Raw genomic sequence first — 21,053 nt, forward strand, 5'->3', positions numbered from 1 at the left:
TGGAGATCTCTCCCTTAGATAATTCACTGTTAGAGGGTTTAAATCACAGAATCATTGCTGTCAAAGAAATAAGAACTATTAAATTTGTCTACTCAATATTGTATTCTAAGATTGTAGAGGTTGAAGATAGGGATGAAATAGGAGGGAAAAAATAAGTCATTAAAAATCTCTCAGATCAGGGAGTTCCTGTTGTGGCTCAGCAGGTTAAGAACCCGACTAGTATCCATGAGGATGTGGGTTTGATCCCTGGCCTCGCTCAGTGGGCTGAGTCCAGTGTTGCTGCAAGCTGCAGTATAGATCACAGATGCGGCTCAGGTCTAACATTGCTGTGGTGTAGGCCGGCTGGCAGCTGCAGCTCCAGTTCAACCCCTAGCCTGGGAATTTCCATATGTGGCTGGTGGGGCCCTAAAAAGACCAAAAAAAAAATTTCCTCAGATTAAATATTTACATATTTAGCTTGCTCTTGATCAAAAATGCTAGCTGAGCTCTTCCTAAAATTAGATTCATTTAAATGAATAGTAGAGGCAAGAAAAATTTTTGTAAAGAATTTGGTTGCCATGTGAAGTGAGGAATCAGCAATAAAAAGTGGTAAATTTCTTCACTATTTTATTGAACTACATACAGTATGATAGACACAGTTACAGGGCATTCGGATACACAAAAAGATAAAAGACAATACGTGGCTCCTTATCTCAGAGACTATCCAACTAGTAGGTAATATACATGTAACAGATAATTACAGTGTCCTTACATACTTGTCCTGAAGGAGTTGTATACCAGGTAGTGAAATCATGAAGAGGAGAATCCCAGTCTTCAATCTGGAGAAAGAGTTCAGAAAGAAAATTTGATGTTAGTTTATAATTTGAAGTTAGTCCTTTGAGAGTGATATAAAAAATAAATCTTTACAAGATGGAAGAAGAAAAAAAACCTTTTTTTTTTTTTTTCTTTGCCAATCTCTGCAACCTCACAGTAAAGACTTCTGCTGGCATGCTGAAAGGCATAAGACAAGACAGAATCATGTTTGTGTGCAAAGTTCCATGCTCATTCATTACTTGAGGTGTGAAATCTCCTTTCCTCATTATTCACTTTGTTTCTGTCTGCTTTTTCAACACCCAGTATCCTTCATCAGGCTGTCTTTTGCATACAAAGTTAGGACTTGAAAAATTTAGGTGCCCTTTTGGTTTGGTTCCAGGAAGAGGCCTTTAAGTTAGGAAGGATGTATTGTTAGTGTCACATCTCAGTAAAAGGATCACTCTTGTCTTTGTTTCATTGAGCACCCAAACTATGCTGACAGAGTTAGTCTTTATTCAAGGATAAAACCTATACTGGTATGTTTTAACAATTCCCCACCTCCTCCACCCTTCAGCCTTTCCATAGTTATTTGTTTCTGTTTCTGCCTCATGCCTGGAGGTGCAGCTTCATAGGAATCACATTAAAAGTCTTTTTGGTTGTTTTCTTTTTAGAACAAATGTGACATTTCCTTCATCTCCCTGATTCAGAGTTGAGGAGGGCAGAATGTCAAAAATAATGAGGCCAAATGGATTTGAGCGTTGAATACCAGTGCTCAGAGACTTTTCCTTCACAGTCATTATTAGAGTCAATGAGAGAAAGCTCCTTGGTGGCTGTGAAATGAAGAGAAATCTGAAGCAGCTGTTAGAGAATTAGGAAAAGTCCCAGACATAGGTAGCACTCACTTGTTCATGTATTTATCCACGTCACATTGTATGGAGTGCTAAATGCTCTGAGGCAGAGGAAAATACAGTATAGTCCTAACCTTTCAGAAATACTGTGTGAGAAAAAGACATGTAAACTGACTCCTGCTGTCTCATTCCTTATAAATAGGAACTTTTATTCTTTCAACAAATACTTATTGATCTCGTTATAGTCCAGATTCTCTCCCAGGTACTGAGAATAACAGAGTGAACAAAGCAGATGAAATACCTTTCTTTACAGAGCTTAAATTCCAGTTAGGGATGATGGAGGTGGGGATTGGATGCAGGCAGTAAATAAACTGTAAATATATGTTACGTTCAATGATAATAAGAGCCATGGGGAAAAATTAAGCAAGTACAAGGGATAGGGATTGCTTGACTCCTTGCTAATAAGGCAGCATTTCAGCGGAGATCTAAGGGAAGTAAGAGATAAAACCAGGTGGATATCTGGGAGAGGAATGCTTAACAATCACAGCTAATACTTATTGAGCATTTACTACATGTCAGGTATCTTCTAATCTCTTCACACTGCTTAATTTATTTAGTTCTTAAGAAATGATATAAAGTAGGGACAATGATATCCCCTTTACATGTAACTTCCAAAAGTTTGTAACTTACTCTAATCCACCTCTTGAACCAAGAAAATGTATACCCTATGCAATTAGAGTATAATTAAGCCTCTAATTCAGAGTAGAATCATTTGAACATATGGTAGTTTTTTTTTAAAAAGACATCCTGTTTTAATATTTTCAACACATATCCTTCCAGGACTACCACAGTGTTAGTTGGTAGACATCTACAAGGAATTTGCTTTTATGAATTTATTAGAATGGTTTTTTATTACCATTATTTGTTAAGATAGAGCTTTAAGGATGGGGAGTAAGGGAGACAAGTCTGAATTATCACAAATCCTGAACTAGAAATATAAATGAAGTTTAATCACGATATTATATTCTAAGGGAAAAGCTCAGTGACCAAATTTGAAAGCAAGTTGGAGCCTCCCAGAGAGGCAGGAGGCAACTGGTACTCCCTCTGGGGACACAGATGCTGGCAGTAGACATTTTGAGGGGCTCATTCTACCACAAGGACCCTGCTGCTTTCAAGTACCATTTTAGAGTCCTCTTCCTAGCCTCTTAGCACTGGGGGCTCACCTGCCCACCAACTAATCAGCACCAGTACTGATAACCCCAGGCCCCATAGCCAGCTATGCTGGGACCCAGCACTGTCCACCAGCAAGACAGGACCAGCACCTAGGACCTATAGGTCTGCAGCCAGCTTCATCAGAACCCCGCCCAACCCAACAGCAGCTGGCAGCCTCCAATGAGGCAGGGCCTGGTAGCCAACCAGGCTGGGAACTAGCCCCACCTACCAGTGTGCCCACAGTAGTTGACCCCATTACAAAAGAAGTATCCACTCAGCTCTCATACAAGGCACCCTTAGGTCATAGCCCTGGTGCCCAGAGGGGAGTATGTAGCTGGGCCACACTGCATATCTCCTACGTAAAACCACTCCTCCAAGAACAGGAAATGTAACTGACCTGCCTATTGCATACAAATAAACACAGAGAATTAGGCAAAATGAGGTGGCAAAGAAATATGTTCCAAATGAAGGAACAAACCCCAAAAGAAGAACCAAGCAAAGTGGAGATGAGCAGTCTACACAATAAAAAGTTCAAGGTAATGCTCATGAAGATAAAGATACTGAATGAACTCAGGAAAAGAATGGATGAACACAGTGATAAATTTAACAAAGTGTTAGAAAATACAAAGAAGAACCAAACAGAGCTAAAGAATTCCATAACTGGAGTTCCTGTCATGGCTCAGTGGTTAATGAATCTGACTAGCATCCATGAGAATGCAGGTTCAATCCCTGGCCTTGTTCAGTGTTAAGATCCAGAGTTGCCATGAGCTGTGGTGTAGGTCAGAGATGAGGCTCAGATCCTGCATTGCTATGGCTGTGGCATAGGCCAGCAGCTACAGGTCCAATTCAGCCTCTAGCCTGGGAACCTCCATATGCCCTAAAAGGTAACAGCAACAACAAAAAAGAATTCCATAACTGAAGTACAAAATACTTTAGAAGGAGTCAAGGGTAGAAACAGTAGATTAGATGAAACAGAGTAACAAATCGGCAAATTAGATGACAGAGTAGTGGAAATCAGTCAAGCTGAACAGAAAAGAAGAATTTTTAAAATGAGGACAGTTTAAGAGACCTCTGGGATAACAAAAGCAAATGAGCATTTGCATTAAAGGACCTCATGGGGAGAAGCGAGGGAGAAAGGGGCAGAGAACTTATTTGAGGCAACAGTAGCTGAAAATTTCCCTAACCTGGAAAAGGAAACATTCAGGTTCAGGAAGCACAGAAAGTTCCCAACAAGCTCAATCCAAAGAGGTCCACACCAAGACACATTGTAATTGAAATGGCAAAAATTAAAGCTGAAGAGAATCTTAAAAGCAACAAGGGAAAAACAACTATTTTGCTTATAAGGAACCTCCCACAAGACTATCACCTGACTTTTCAGCATAAACTTTACAGGATAGAAGAGAATGGCATGATATATTTAAAGTAATGAAAGGGAAAAAAACCTACAGCCAAGAATAATCTATCCAGTAAGGCTGCCACTCAGATTTAAAAGAGAAATCAAGAGTTTTATAGATAAGCTGAAGTTGTTCAGCACCTCTAAACTGGTTTTACAACAGATGTTACAGGGACTTCCATAAGCAGAAAAGAAAAGACCACATATATGTGTAACTAAATCACTTTGTTGTATAGCAGAAATTATTACAACACTGTAAATCAACTATACTTCAGTAAAACTTTAAAAATTAAAAAAAGACCACAGCTAGAAATACGAAAATTATGAAAGGAAAAATATCATTGGTTAAAGCAAACATACATCGAAGGTAGTAAATCAACCACTTATAAAGCTAGTAGGAAAGTTAAAAGGCAAAAGTAGTAAATGTTCTATATTCACAATAAGTAGTTAAGGAATACACAAAACAATGTAAAATATTTTAAAACATTAAATGTGGGCAGGGTGAAGTAGGAATATAAATGCAGAATTATTAGAAAGCATTCAAACTTAAAAAATCAACTTAAAATAATTTTACATATATTGTGTGTGTATATATATTTTGTATATTGTAAGTGTGCATGTGTGTATACAAACAAACACACACCTGTAATGAGTATCTGTGGGATGAAGCAAAAGCTTTGGTTGTAAGAGGGAAGTTTATAGCAATACAAGCCTACCTCAGGAAACAAGAAAAATCTCAAATAAACAACCTACCTTTACACCTAAAGGAACTAGAAAAAGAACAAAGCCCAAAGTTAGAAGGAAAGAAATAATAAACATCAGAGCAGAAACAAAATAAACACTAAAAATTAAAAAGATAAAAATAGAAAAGATAAATGAAACTAAGAGCTGGTTCTTTGAAAGGATAAGTAAATTTATAAACATTTAGCCAGACTCATGAAGGAAAAAAAGAGGACCCAAATAAAATCAGAAATGAAAAAAGAGATGTTACAACCAACACCACAGAAATCAAAGGATCGTAAGAGATTGCTACAAGCCAACTACATGCCAATAAATGGACAATCCAGAAGAAATGGATAAATTTCTAAAAATATTCAGTCTCCCAAGGCTGATTTAGGAAGAAATAGAAAGTATGAACAAACCAATTACCAGTAATGAAATTGAGTCAGTAATCAAAAAACTCCCAACAAACAAAAGTCCAGGACTAGGTGACTTCACAGGTGAATTTTATGAAACATTTAAAGAAGAGTCAATGTCTGTGCTTCTCAAACTGTTTCAAAAAGTTGAAGAAGAAACACTTCTGAACTCATTCTACCAAGGCCATTGTAACCCTGATTCCAAAACCAAAGATGCCACCAAAAAAAAGAGAAAGTTACAGGTCAATATCATTGATGAAATACCAAAATCCTTAACAAAATATTAACAAACTGGGACCCTACAGTGGCCCAGCACTGCAAGCCAGTGACTCTAGCCCTAGCACCTGAGTCTGGGGACTCCATAACCCTGTCCTCGGACCTGTTCCCATGGAGACAGCTCAAGACTACGCAGCACCCCATGTGCTGACATGAGAAAATCTTTTTCTCATTTGCCTTTGCACTCAAATAAAGATGGTTATGATGGAGTAATATCAACTGAAAATATGAGAAATTAGTTGGTTAATAGTGAAGTCCATAATGAAGATGGAAGAAGTGGAGAAGTCTCTCAGTTTCTCCATGTGGAATTTATAGGAAGAGATAGTGTTATTTGCCCCACTTGTCAAGGAACAGGAAGAATTCCTAGGGCACAAGAAAACCAGCTGATATCATTGATTCCATACAGTGGTCAAGAAGAATAAACTGTATGGATGGCTTCTCTGTTTGTTTGCTTCTTTCTGGATTGGCTATGTTTTTCCTTTTCCCTCACTAGTGATTTGAAATATATTGGCATAAGAACAGCATGCATCAGTTATGATATTCAAAAGCATACAATGTATTTAAATATCACAAATAACATTAAATGTAATGAACAGTAACTATTATTCTGTTGAAGTTGAAAATATCACTTCACAAGTTCAATTTTCAAAAACAGTTATTTAAACAACGTATTAATATTGGTCCACTGGGTATGAAACAAGTTGATTATACAGTACCTACTATCATAGCAGAGGAAATGAGTTGTATGTTTGATTTCTGTACAATGATATCCATCAAAGTGCATAGCATAGTACTCATGATGCAACAACTCACTTTGGACACTCAGAACAGATATCCCAGGAAGAGTACTAGTATGTTGATTGTGGAAGGAACACAACTTATCAGTTGGATCAATCTGAATATCTAAATGTATTTCAGCCACAGCAGTAAACACTGAAAAGTGCACCTGGAGAAAAAGAAATACCTACTGGTGTTTTCCGAACTCTAAAGGATGAGGTACTTACTTCCTGATAGGAGATCTTAAATTGAATAACCTAAACTTTATACTTCTGTCTAAGAGTAGAGCTAAAAGTATGTGGACTTCTAGGTTATTATAGCTCTCCACTTTGTGTTCAGATATTTGTACCAGGATCTTTTACTTGAGTCTAAATTTACCGATTGGTTTTCTTCTCTTCTGAACCCCAAAGGAGAAAACTTAGACTTCTCCTACAGAACAATAAATAATTATTTGGAATTCACAGCTCTAATCACTAGTGAAAACGTAATTTTGGTTATGAACATAATTTGAGAAACTTTATTTCTAATGTTTTTGAGTCTTTTTCTTTTTTTTGCTGCCCCGCAGCATGTGGACTTCCCGACCAGGGATCAGATCCAAGCTGCATTGAGACCTAAGCCACAGCTGCAGCAATGCTGAATCATCAAGCCACTGTGCCAGGCTGGGGATCAAACCTGTGTCCCAGCATTCCCAAGACACTGGTGGTCCCATTGCACCACAGTGGGGTCCCATTGTGCCACAGCAGGAACTCCTCTGATGTTTTAATAGAATAATACTGAGGTCCTGTTATTCATAGAAGACTTTAAAAGAATAACCTTTTTTTCCTGTTTATAAATCCCCAGTGCTACTTAGTAGTATTTCAGCTATATACTATTTTAGCTTTTAGCTAAAATGTATTTTTTTATTTGAAATCCTACTTATTTGTGTGTTGTTAGTCTTATTTCAAGCTAGTACTTGCATAACACTTATAAACCAAAATAATCTTTGCAAAATTCTGTACCTTAAAATTTTAAGAACCTTGAAATAATTCATTTCACATGTCTTTCCCTGTTAGTAACAGTTCTGTGAAATTTTTGTGCAATCTTATAATCATTTATTGTACTGTAAGTAAATTGTGTGACTTTTCTATAGCTTTAATAAATATCGAAGTGGTGCAGATTTAAAATATAGTAAGTTGCTCATAAAAAAATTTTTTAAAAAACAGGAAAATGAAATTTGGAAACCTCTAGAATGTGACTATGGTTCCAGTTACATATTGGATCAGGCATAGGTTTGAAATAAAATATTTTGATGCTCAAGAAAAATATTAGCAAACTAAATCCAACAATATATTAAAAGGATCATACACCGTGATCAAATGGATTTTTATCCCAGGGATTCAAGGATGGTTCAGTATTTGCAGATCAATCAGTGCGATACATCACATTAACAAAACAAAAGATAAAAGGCATATGATCATCTCTTATATGCAGAGAGAGCCTGTGACAAAATTCAACTTTCATTTATAAAACTCTCAACTAAGTGGATATAGAGGAAACATACCTCAACATAAAAAGTGCCATAATATATGACAAACCCACAGCTAGCATAATACTCAATGGTGAAAAGCTAAAGCTTGGAGTTCCCATCATGGCACAGTGGTTAACAAATCCTACTAGGAACCATGAGGTTGCGGGTTCGATCCCTGCCCTTGCTCAGTGGGTTAATGATCCGGCGTTGCCGTGAGCTGTGGTGTAGGTCGCAGACATGGCTCGGATCCCGTGTTGCTGTGGCTCTGGCGTAGGCCGGTGGCTACAGCTACGATTAGACCCCTAGCCTGGGAACTCCATATGCCGTGAGAGCGGCCCAATAAATGGCAAAAAAGACAAAAAAAAAAAAAGCTAAAGCTCTTTCTCTAAGATCAAGAACAACACAAAGATGCCTATTCTCACCAACATAATATTGGAAGTCCTAGCCACAGCAATCACACAACAAAAAGAGATTAAAGGAAACCAAATTGGAAAGGAAGATGCAAAACTATCACTGTTTACAGATAATGTAATACTATAGATAGAAAATGCTACTAAAGACACCACCAGAAAACTATTAGAATAAATAAATTCAATAAGTTGCAATATATGAAATTAATATATAGAAATCTGTTTTATTTCTATAAACTAATGGGGAATTATCAGAAAGAGAAATTTAGAAATCTTATTTACAAGCACATCAAAAAGAATAAAATACCTAGGAATTACTCTAACCAAGGAGGTACAAGATCAGACACTCATGAAAGAAGTTGAAGATGACATAAACGAATGGAAAGATACACCATCCTTATAGATTGGAAAAAATAATATTGTTAAACCAACCATAGCCAAGGCAGTCCCTATCAAAATACCAATGGCATTTTTCACAGAACTAGAACAAATAATTCTAAAATTTGTTTGGAAACACAAGAGACCCCCAAATAGCCAAAACAATCTTGAGAAAGAACCAAAAAAGCTGGAGGTATCATGCACCCTGGCTTCAGACTACAGAATTACAGTAATCAAAACAGTATGGTACAGGAACAAAAACAGACACATAGATCAATGAAACAGAACAGAAAGCCCAGAAATGAACCCACACTTAAATGAATCTATGACAAAGGAGGCAAAAATACACAATGGGGAAAGGACAACCTCTTCAATAAATGCTGTTAGGAAAACTGGACAGCTGTATGAAATAGAATCCAATCAGACTACCTCTCATGCCATAAACAAAAACTCAAAACGGATTTAAGTCTTAAATTTCAGCCTAGAAACCATAAAAACTTCTAGAAGAAAACATAGGCAGTACATACTTTGACATTGGTCTTAGCAGTATTTTTTTGGATCTTTCTCCCTAGACAAGGGGAGCAAGCAAAAATGAAAATAAATAAATAGGATTGCATCAAACTAAAAAGCTTTTCCATAGCAAATGAAATTATCAACAAGATGAAAAGGCCACCTACTGAATGAGAGAAGATATTTGCAAATAATACACTAACAAGGGGTTAATATAAAAAAAATACAAAGAACTTACACAACTCAATATCACAAAAAAATCAATCTGATTGAAAAATGGGCAGAGGACCTGAATGGAAATTTTCTAAAAACGACATATAGGTGGGCACTACTGCACACAGAAAAACGTTTAACATTACTATTAATCAGAGAAATATGAATGAAAACCACAGTTAGGTATCTTATACCTATCAGAATGGCTATTATCAAAAATACAACAAATTACAAATATTAGCAAGATGTGGAGAAAAGCAAATCCTCTTGTACTGTTAGTGGGAATATAAATTGATACAGCCACTATAGAAAGAAGTACAGAGGAATTTTTTGAGGAAAAAAAAATTTCTTGGAGCCACTACCTTGGAGCTCCCGCTGTATTACAACAGGATCGACAGCGTATCTGTAACGCCACGACTCAGCTTTGATCCCCAGCCTGCCACAGTAGGTTAAAGGATCCACCATAGGTCACAACTGCATCGCAGATCCAGTCCCTGGCTCAGGGGCAGCCAAGAAAGAAAATGTACTACCATACAGTCCCGTAACTCCACTGGGTATTTCTTCAATAAAACTGGAAGAAAAAAAAGGACAATGTATAAATTATATTTTTAAAAGATATATGCTTAAGGAGAAAGGTGGGAAAGGAATGCATTAAATGGAAATGTGTCAGTATGAAAAAAATATGAAAGCAGGTTGAAAAACCTCTTCAAGGTCACTTATTATCACTCTTTTATGAGTTGAGAAGGGACATTCTGGTGCATATATTCTGATGTATTTTATACGATATACCAATAACTTTTAACATACAGGGCACCCCAAAATTGTTTCTGTTCCACCGATAGATTCAAAGATGCTTTGTCAGCTACTTTATTGAATGCCAGAATTAGAGCTCCCCTTACTGTCAGAAAGAGAGAGACTCCTGGTTAAAGTTGCTGGTCTACCTCCTGCTGATAGGATACTACTTCCTGGTAAAATCTTAGGATTTCAATGACTTTGTATAAATTTATTTTTTTCAGGTACCCCAGTTATGAATTTATTAGTGATAACTCTATCTCTTGGTCAGCTGGACTGCATAATCGATACACAGAAAATTCACTTCGGGGTGTGATCCTGGATATACACTTTCTCTCCCAGGCAGACTTCCTAGTGTGTACTTTTTCATCCCAGGTAAGTGATAGTAGGGCATTTTTAAGTAGTCAGTACTTTTTGGTTGTATCAGGTCAGGACTCTTGGATTTTTTTTTTTTAATTTTAGTTATCATGACTCAGGTATGATTTCTTTTTTTAATATTTGGGGATGATACTTTTGTGAAAGAATGAGAAGATTCCAAAAAACATAGCTCTTTGAGTACACTGAATATTTAGTTGTTTGCAAGTGGTTGAATATATCTCCACTGATGCCAGCTACTGGAGTTGTTTAAAGTGTTTGGCTTGTTCACCACATTTAACAGAAAAAGCAATGAATTAAGTTCACTTAGTACTTTCTGATTCTACATACAGTCAATATGGAATGAGAATCCATCCATTTCTACACATCAATGCAGTGATATTGAGAGGCTTGAATGCTCAGCATTTTGCCTCACTTGATTGCTTTATAGAAAATAATGAAGAATAAATATAATTCCTCTTCAAGTCCCTTTATATTTCTACGAAGCAAGAAACTGTACATTTAAGTAATACTGTACTACAATCACTCTCTGAGTTTAATTTTATTTATTTATTTATTTATTGATTTTTAGGGCCGCATCCATGGCATATGAAAGTTCCCAGGCTAGGGATCTAATTGGAGCTACAGCTGCCAGCCTCTGCCGCAACCATAGCAACGTTAGATCTGAGCTGCGTCTGCAACCTACACCACAGCTCATGGTAACGCCGGATCCTTAACCCACTGAGTGAGGCCAGGGATCAAACCTGCAACCTCATGGTTCTTAGCTGGCTTTCCACTGAGCCACAACAGGAACTCCAAGTTTAATTGTTATAGGAAATTGAATTATTGGTTTGGTGTATGTGTTTTTATGAGTGGTCCAATCAGCCTTATATGCCCAGTAGAATATCAGCATAGAAATATTTATTGTGGATTTTATTTAACTCTCTCTTTTTTGTGCAGTTATTGGTTAGTTCATTCAATAAGCTGTTAAATGATTGATTGTGCTTAGATTTATACTAGATATAGAGGGAATCTCAAAGGAGATTGGTGACACAGATCTTACCATGGTCTAGAATCTAGTCAGCAGAATACTCACATGAAGTGATTAGAGAATAATGACCAAGAAATATAAATCATGTAACATAAATGTATACCTAAAAGCTTAGAAGAAGCAGAGAAAAGAAAATGTGGGAGTTCTGGTGTGGCTCAGCAGGTTAAGGACCCAACTAGTATCTATGAGGATGTGGGTTTGATCCCTGGCCTCACTCAGTGGGTTAAGGATCCTGCATTGCTGTGGTGTAGGCCAGCAGCTGCAGCTCTAATTCAACCCACAGCCTGGGAACTTCCATATGCTGCAGGTGCAGCCCTAAAAAAAAAGAAAAGGAAAGCCACATTATTTACATGGGTATATACTGCAAAGAGTATAAAGAAGTGGACAGTTTTTTATTATTTGACAATGCACAAATATGGTGATATAATTGTTGGAAAGATACTTACCCCAGCAAAGGCTATATGAGTTCTTTCAATCTGAAATAAGAATACAACTTAAGACCCAAAGACAGATGGGCAGAACAGAAGTCACATAACAGCAATCCTAATAGGAAGGGAAAGCATGAAGGCATCCATAGCTGATGTTTCTCCCTAACTGGGATGAGGATCCTGGCTTTGAAAAGATCCCCTTTCTGTTCTTATGGGAGGTGGAGCGGGGAGTTATAAATACCTGGTCCTTCTCAACTGCTTTCGAAAATCTATGTGCCTACCAGATCAGCAGGTGTAAATAACACACTTTTGAATGCTTACTGTTAGAATGAATGAATCAAGAGTCACTTTCCCAGATGTAACACCTCCTCTATAGGCCTAGATTTTAGGGCGGCCTAAAGTCCACTCCTTTCGTCCAGGGTTTCTGAGCCTAGCACTCTGGCATTTGGGGCCAGATAAGTTGTGATGAGGCGCTGTCCTGTGTGTTGTAGGGAGCTTAGCGGCATCCCTGACCAGTAGCACCCTCACCTCAAGTTGTGACAACCAACAATGGTTGGTGGCAATAGTGAGAAAGCATTTATCTGTGGACATTGCCAAATGTCCCAGGGAGGGGGGTGGTGGTAAGAGGGCAGAATCACCCTTGTTGAGAACCACTGCTGTAGTCATAGAGCTCTAAAATTAAATAAATGTATACATGTTTAAACATTTACCAATCTTACATTCAGGTAGACACCAGGACTTACAGGAATGTGCTCTGTTTTGCTTGCTTTCTTCCAGCCCTTCTTAATAATACCATGAAACTCATTCTAGACAGAAAATTTTTTTTTCCTTTTCAAGAATGTGGTATAGAATTTTTGATCCTCCTAGCCTCATAACTCTAATTTTGACCCAGAAATCAGGACTTCTCTCACTTCGTGATAAAGGAAAGCTGTCCAGGTTTGAAGAGCATATTGTTCATACTACTTTGTTCTATTTTATGCATAATACCAACCTCAGTATGTTTTCCAGACCTCAGATCCAGTTCATGTGAAGAAAGAATAGTGCTGAGAGGTCTGGTTGTGTCCAAAGGAATTTGATCCATGCTTATATATTATAATGTTCCTAAAAACTCTTGGCAAGTCAGAGTTCATCCAAAATAACTCTGCTCATTTGAACCAAACATTTTATGTTAGGGCTCAGAATAAAAGTTTAACAATAGAAATTCCTTACATTTACATAGTGAGTAGCAGTTTGCTAAATGTGATCACCTCCACTGTTACGTACGTTTCTTGACGGCTAACAGCTGTAGCATTTGAGATTGTGAAATAATTCAGTCAGTGATCAATTTTGGGTTTTCTGGCAACTCAGTATTTTTTTAAAATATTTTCAGTATAAAGGCATTTGGTACAGTTTAATATTTTTGCAGTGTGAATTAAATTGGTTGCTGACTTGTAGAGGTTTCCTTTCCATAAATCAAAATTAGAATTATTTGAAAAATGCCCCCCAAATGTCTCAGCAGCAGCAGCAGTGGAGTTTGAGAAAAAGTCCCTGATGGCATCGAAGTGTCAAGCCATTGACTTCAGCAGGCAGAGAATGAGGCAACTTGGACTCTGGAGTCAGACCACCTGGGTTTTAATCCAGCTTTGACTACTTAGTGGCTCTGTAGTGTTTGAACAAATTATTTAGCCTATCACTGACTTTTTCCCCCCTGCCTGTAGAAACAGCGGTAGAAGTAATAATAATAATACCTACTACATAAGTTTTTATGAGGATTAAAGAGTTACTGTATATAAAACACTGAGAATAGTACTTTGCAATATGCTAATACAACGTTAGCTGTTATTATTATTTATATTGGAATAGGTAAAGGAACATCTTTGCCTGTTAGACTCGCAGTATTGATTTTAGCAGCTCTTTTTCACATGGCCCCATTTCAGACTATATGCTCTCATGTTTTAGAAGGAGCGTGAAATAGACCATTCAGGGGCACTCTGTTTCTGCTCATGGGTGATGCTTAGGTTCCACACCATCACCATGTGCATTGAATGGGTGTAACAATTCTTCATTAAGAAGAATAACCAGTTACATTCCACATATTGATTTCTGTACCAGTGTACCACTTTATTTTATTTTGTTTATTGTAAGAGAGAATTACCATATAATATGAATTTTCAGAAGCAAAAACTCTTCATTCCTAAAGAGTGATAAGTCATAGTATTTGCTTTAGCAAATGCAAGTGAATTTGTGTATATTTGACTTGGAGAAATTAATCTGCAGACTTTCCTGTATGTGCCACAGGCATGCTAGAAAACAGGAGAAGACTAAAGCCTCACATCCAGAAGGATGACAAGAGAATAAAACACTGACAACCAAATCTCAGCCCAGAATAAAACATGGGCAACCAACTTTCAGACTTTCCTTGATGATAATCTTAGCTCAAGAGATGATTAGAAGGGATAAAAGTTGAGTATCTTCTTCATAATGCCTTGACAATCCTGAGGTTTTAGTCATGTAAACTTTCTGTCTCCTGTATACTGTCCTTTGAGGACTCTTATGCTATGTGGCAATAGTGAGAAAGCATTTATCTGTGGACCTGTGCTATTGCAAACAATACTGGAAGAATGAAATGCCATGCTAGAAGAAAAGATTTGACTGATGTTTGAGAAACTGCAGGCACAGATGTCATGACACCTTAATCAAGATTCCTTTCAAGGTTTTGGACCAGTTCTTCTCAGTCTTTGGGTTTCTTGGTTTTATATCTACAAGTGAGATCTGGGAATTCTCTCTCCTTAAGTGAAAAGTTTTTAAAAGCCAATAATAGGATTCTACTCTCTAATTTTGTTAGTGTTAATGCTCTAAGTTTTCTGATTTCCTTCATCAGAGCTGTTTCTCAAAGCCAAGTTTGTTCTAAAAGTCTTATAAAGCAATCCTCAGGATTCAATCTGAAAACTAGAGGCAATATTAACATTTTTCAAAATCATCAAGTAAGTTTTGAAAGCTATGCAGTCAATCACATTCCAGACTATTCTGCCAAATACTCTTTCTTGCTCTGTGTTACTGGAAGTTGCCTATGCCCAAAACATCTACTTTGTCATTTATTTTCTTGACAAAGCCATCTTAAATCTGAAGCAAAGTAATTATGGATGGAGAAACAATAGCAGTTGACAGCTCAGTTGTAGATGCGCAAAATATCAAAAAGGTTTTTTGGGTTTTGCTTTTTTTTTTTCTTTTTCTTATAGAGTTTTAGAAACAGTTTTTATTACTCTGGAATCTGATTTATAAAAAGTGGATGTAGATGCTCACTTTAAAGACTATGGGTAATCAACATTTTTAAGGGGCAGCCAACATTGTTCAATAGTTTCCATTGTTAAAATCACCTTAGGACAACATTATTTTTTTTCCCGTGACACTTAATACAACGTTCCCGTGGTATTCTGTTGTCTCATTCCAAATCCACACACAACACAACTGGCCTCATCACACTTTGAATCAGATTTTGGAAAGCCCAGAGGGAGAAACCAGATAATGCATTCATCTTATTCCAGACAGGTGGCTCTGGATAAGCATTCCATTGAGACACGGCTCATGAAACAGCAGTGGATACTGCTCTCTCATTGAATAGCAAAACAAAGCAGTTTACAGTAAAAGTTCACAGCCTCACTTGGTGAGACAAGAAGCCACTTCCAGCTTCTCACACTGGGAGATCTCCTCACCCATCTATCTTAACCAAAAAACCAAGATCCCGTCTGCTCTGACAAAGCTCTGGAGGCTCATGTAAAGCTCGGCTGATTGTTGTTCCTCAAGGATAAAATTCAGACAAGTGGACCTTCCTCTGATTTTTACTTCGTAAAAAAAATACAGTTACATCTATACTTTATCCTTGGGCAGGATTTTTGCTCTTCCTCATTATGGTATGCTTAGTAATGTTCTAAAAATGATACAGTGCCATGTCTACAGAGAATGAAAGAAAACTTACTTCACGTGACCAGCCCCTGCTTTGCAAACCCAGATTGCCCCTGTCAGTCTTGCTACCTGTCAAGTATCAAACCTGACTATTGACAACAGCTGAAAGGTTTCACTTACCTGCCAGGTGATTGGATCTGTAGAGCCCAGAGAGGAAGTCTAGGGTAATTAAATACAAACAGTGACATTAATCTTTCTAGCCCTTTTTAGTAAATTGTCCCATAGTTAATGTAGAGAAAAAGTTTTAATTACTCAGAATGTTATATGTGGATCTTAAGGATTAAATATCACTAGCAGACTTGCATCTCCACTGCTGGGCTGATATTACGGGTGAAGCAGTATTTATTCAAAAGATATTTATGAGTGGCTACTCTGTGGCAGGCAACATTCTGGGTATTTATCCTAGGGCAGTTCATAAGACAGAGTTCTAATTGTAGCTCTGCCATTTACTAGCTGCTTTATTTATTTTTTACTTTTTGGAAATTTACTTAATCTTTCTTTGGCTTGGTTTCTTCAGCTTTATTTATTTATTTATGCTTTTTAGGGCCACACCCGAGGCATATGGAGGTTCCCAGGCCAGGGGCTGAATCAGAGCTGTATGTAGCCGCCAGCCTACACCAGAGCCACAGCAATGCAGGATCCGAGCCACATCTTCAACCTACACCACAGCTCACGGCAACACCAGATCCTTGACCCACTGAGCAAGGCCAGGGATTGAACCCGCAACCTCATGGTTCCTAGCTGGATTCATTTCTGCTACACCACGACGGGAACTCCAGTTTCTTCAGCTTTAAAATATAAATAATGATAATAACCAATTCATAGAGTTGTTTTGAGAGTTAAACGAGTTGAGAGAAAGTGTGTGTGCAAGCGCAGCTGTCAGAACAGTCCCTGGACCATTATCAGTACTCATTAAGCTCAGTTGCTATCTTTCTTGCTTTTACTTTAAGAATAAAGGGCCTTATATTGTCTCACTTCAATGTCTGAAAGGTCTCTCATTCATTAGTTCTTTGGCTTAAGCAAGAATATTTGTTGTTAGAGGGCTAATAGATCAATAACTATTGATAACAAAAAGTAAGCTGATTATTAGGATTACCCCAAGCAGAGCATGTCCCCAGGGGTGTGGGACTGAGGGCAAGGTTGTATTTATGAGAGCGAGGTGTTTATTAGTGAAAGGAGGATACAAATCAGAGTTCATTGCCACTGTGGGCACTGTGGTCCTCCCAAGGGCAGTACAAGGTCTTACATCCCTAGCTAGGGATAACTGAAGAGTAAGTGGATAGAGGGGCCCTGAAAATAAGATTCTCAAGTTTTCCCCAGACCATCTTTGGTCTTAAGTTATATTTTTCTGTTTTGTTTTGTTTTGTTTTTGTCTTTTATTGTGTTTTTAGGCCACACTCACAGCCTGTGGAGGTTCCCAGACTAGGGGTCGAATCAGAGCTGTAGCCGCCAGCCTATAGCACAGCCACAGCAACGCCAGATCCGAGCCATGTCTGCAACCTACACCACAGCTCAGTTAAGCCGGATCCTTAACCCACTTCGCGAGGCTGGGGATCGAACCTGCGTCCACATGGTTGCTAGTCAGGTTTGTTAACCATTGAGCCACGACGGGAACTCCTTATTTTTCTGGTGTTAAAATGCAAACATGGAGAATAGGATCTGCAAGAAAAAATATGCTTAGCAGTTAACAAGCATACATAGACTGCCTGGGTTCAAAACGTGGACTATGGAGTTCCAGTCGTGGCGCAGTGGTTAACAAATCCAACTAGGAACCATGAGGTTGCGGGTTCATTCCCTGGCTTTGCTCAGTGGGTTAAGGATCCAGCTTTGCCATGAGCTGTGGTGTGGGTCGCAGATGTGGCTCAAATCCCACGTTGCTGTGGCTCTGGCGTAGGCCGGTGGCTACAGCTCCAATTAGTCATGGGAACCTCCGTATGCCACGAGAGTGGCTCAAGAAAAGGCAAAAAGACAAAAAAAAAGTGGACTATACCACTTAATAATAGTGTAACCTGTGGGCATATTCCTTAACTGATCTTTGACATCCATGAAACAGGCATGATAGAATTTTATGGGGCTATTAGATATTAAATTAAACCCAAAAACAATGTCTGACTGAAAAAAAGAAAAAAGAAAAAAAAAAACCCTCAGTCTAGACTGCTTCTATCTACACAGCACACATAAAACTCTTTATAACAGAAATGACAAATATGTTTTAGCTCATAGTTGATTGTCAGTAATTACATGAATTTCTGTTGAAGAGTTCTGAAACCAAGTCCAAATTAGCGGAACAAAGTATGTGATTTATTGATACTGAGTGAAGGGAAGGGAGCAGCAGTGATTGTATAACGTACTTAAAATCCTGATTCTAATCCTAAACCTTAAATTCACCAAAGGCAGAAACTATATGTTTTATTCATTTTTGTACCACCAGTACCCAACATGGAACACTGTGGCTATTAATAAATGTTTATTAAAATTAACTGTTTCATGTTCTTAAAATACTTTGCACTATATATATACATATTTTTCCCCTCTAAGAGACCTTAATTATAATTATTTTTTATGTTAAAAAATACATATATATATATATATACATATATAGAAATAGAAATGAAGAAGGACTAGTACCATCATCTGAGAGCAAATGGACTGAAAGTTTGTGACAAGAATCACCTGCCTTCTCATCCTCTCAGTCCCAGCCCTAGACTAGTCCTAGTATCTTTGGCCAAGAGCTTTAAGATTGCTATGCAGGAATACTTAATATATACTAACAAACATTTTTTCATGCTTTCCCAAGGTCTGTAGAGTTGCTTATGAAATCATGCAAACACTGCATCCTGATGCCTCTGCGAACTTCCGTTCTTTGGATGACATCTACTATTTTGGAGGCCAAAATGCCCACAACCAGATTGCCATTTATCCTCACCAACCTCGAACTGAAGGCGAAATCCCCATGGAACCTGGAGATATCATTGGTGTGGCTGGAAATCACTGGGATGGCTATTCTAAAGGTGTTAACAGAAAACTGGGAAGGACGGGCCTATATCCCTCCTACAAAGTTCGAGAGAAGATAGAAACAGTCAAGTACCCCACATATCCCGAGGCTGACAAGTAAAGCTTGGACGGACAGATGAGAAAGACAACCAAACTCAGTTCAAACCATTTGAGCCAAACAACAGATAAAGATGGCCCCAACCTAACAACCTAAAAGAGTCAACACCCTCAGCACCAGGAACAGCTGGATCTGACAGATGCTCCATTGGTGGAATTCCTCTTTAACAAGGGCTACAGTGCCCTCAAACCCATGCACAGTCAGATAATGTACTCACATATAACATGCAAACAGGTTGTTTTCTACTTTACCCTTCTTTCAAGATTATATCCTCATGAAACAAACACTGCCATATTGTGTAATTTCAGTGACACAGACATTTTGTGTGAGACTTCAAACATGGTGCCTATACTGAGAGACCTACGTGACCTAATGAGATGACCCGGATAGCTCCCTCGGTGGGGAGCTTAATTCTTAGCCAGTGGTGGTATTATAACCACTGAATTCACTCTAGACAGCAGATTCAGAATGAGAATGGATGTTTTTGTCTGGAATTTTTTTTTTTTTTTTTAAGTAATTGCACCAGTTCATCCACCTCATCATTAATAAGTGAAGGATACAACAGAAAATAAAATGTTCCCTCTCCATTAGGAACTTTTGTAAAACAATGCCATGAACAGATTCTTTAGTACTCAATGTTTCTGGACATTCTCTTTGATAACAAAAAATAAATTTTAAAAAGAGGAATTTTGTAAAGTTTCTAGAATTTTATATCAGATAATGATGTGGCTAGCTTTATAGTGGAAAATGATGATAAAAAAAGGAGTTTTATAGTTTTTCTGCTTTACTTTTTTTTTTTTCTGTTTCTGATTGAGTGACTAATCAGATCTTAGTCTCAGAGAGTAATTGGTCCTGTTTTAACACTGAAAACTGATTTTAATTGGTGCATGTTACAGAGTGGCTCAACTCTTTGGGAGCTTTCATTCTCTTATTTTGGACATTGTTTGTTTACTTGTTTTAATTGAGCCAAATAATCATACTCCTCCCTCCCAGAGGAATGATCTCCATTTCTAAACTAGCAATTTCAGTCTTTTTCTTTCTTACTGAGGCTGTTGTCGCTTTTTGTGAATTGAATCCTGGTGTTTTATTCAAGAAAGAAGTTGTGCCCTTTCCTATCATATCCTGCCTTTGAGAGTACCGGGAATCTGTGGGGTTGGGAAGCCTGCTCTTTCTGAAGTACACGTCTCATAGTCTGTAGAGTTTGGTGAACAAAGGAGAGAGGAACCAGGGTGAGACCCAAAAGGGCCTTCGGATTATCTCTTCCAAATGCTTGTTTTAATAATTCCACATTAGAGTCATTTCAGAAGACAAGACTTTGATGCTCTCTATGCTTTCTCTCTGAACATCGCTTTTCTCCTTATAAATACGCTTCCTATTTTTTGTAGCCTGCCTCTTTTAGATGCCTGGTAGGAGTATTTCATAGCATGTGATTTACCTTCTGAAAGAAAAATTTGGTCCATGTAGGAACCAGTAGCAGGCCTGGTATTGAATATCAGGAATCCTAGGCAGAAAAGCCCTGTCCTTCACATTATCTCTAAGTGAAAATACCTGTATGTAATATCTCCCCACCAGACTTCCCCAAATTCTTTCTACCTCTTCAGTCAAGTCTTCCAGAATTAAACATCTAGTGTCAGTAAGCAATTTTCAATTTAGTTTTGGTACAATAGTCCATTTGAAACAAAAATCTCCAAGTGAGAAGAAGTGCTTTTAAATATGCATTATTTTCTAATTCTCATCTCACTTGTCATCAGAACATCAGAAACTATGGGTTTATATTTCCTCCACTGAGATTGCCTCTTTTTTATTCATTACAAGTATGTTTTCCTTTACATCTTTGAAAACAGTTATAATAACTGCTTCAGAATCCTTTTCTGCTAAATCCAATATCTGAGTCATTTCAGAATTGATCTCTATTATTTGTC

At 37.8% G+C, this 21,053-nt stretch overlaps 1 protein-coding gene and 1 pseudogene across 8 annotated transcripts in view; both read left to right on the forward strand.

The window, feature by feature from the left end:
- Positions 1-19,812, forward strand: part of FUT8 (fucosyltransferase 8) — a 282,389-nt gene extending 262,577 nt beyond the window's left edge. For all 7 annotated transcript variants that reach the window (XM_047797856.1, XM_047797853.1, XM_047797851.1 and 4 more), the window contains 2 exons: positions 10,469-10,619; positions 18,817-19,812. In XM_047797856.1, the coding sequence (XP_047653812.1) occupies positions 10,469-10,619; positions 18,817-19,134 (469 nt within the window). In that variant the 3' untranslated portion in view covers positions 19,135-19,812. The remainder of the gene's footprint in view (positions 1-10,468; positions 10,620-18,816) is intronic.
- Positions 5,406-8,305, forward strand: LOC125136920 (transmembrane protein 106B-like; annotated as a pseudogene). The gene has a single exon (XR_007137260.1). The product of XR_007137260.1 is annotated as a transmembrane protein 106B-like (transcript).
- Positions 19,813-21,053: the final 1,241 nt, after the last annotated feature.

The sequence above is a fragment of the Phacochoerus africanus genome, chromosome 9, assembly GCF_016906955.1.
Source record: "Phacochoerus africanus isolate WHEZ1 chromosome 9, ROS_Pafr_v1, whole genome shotgun sequence".
Lineage (NCBI taxonomy): Eukaryota > Metazoa > Chordata > Mammalia > Artiodactyla > Suidae > Phacochoerus > Phacochoerus africanus.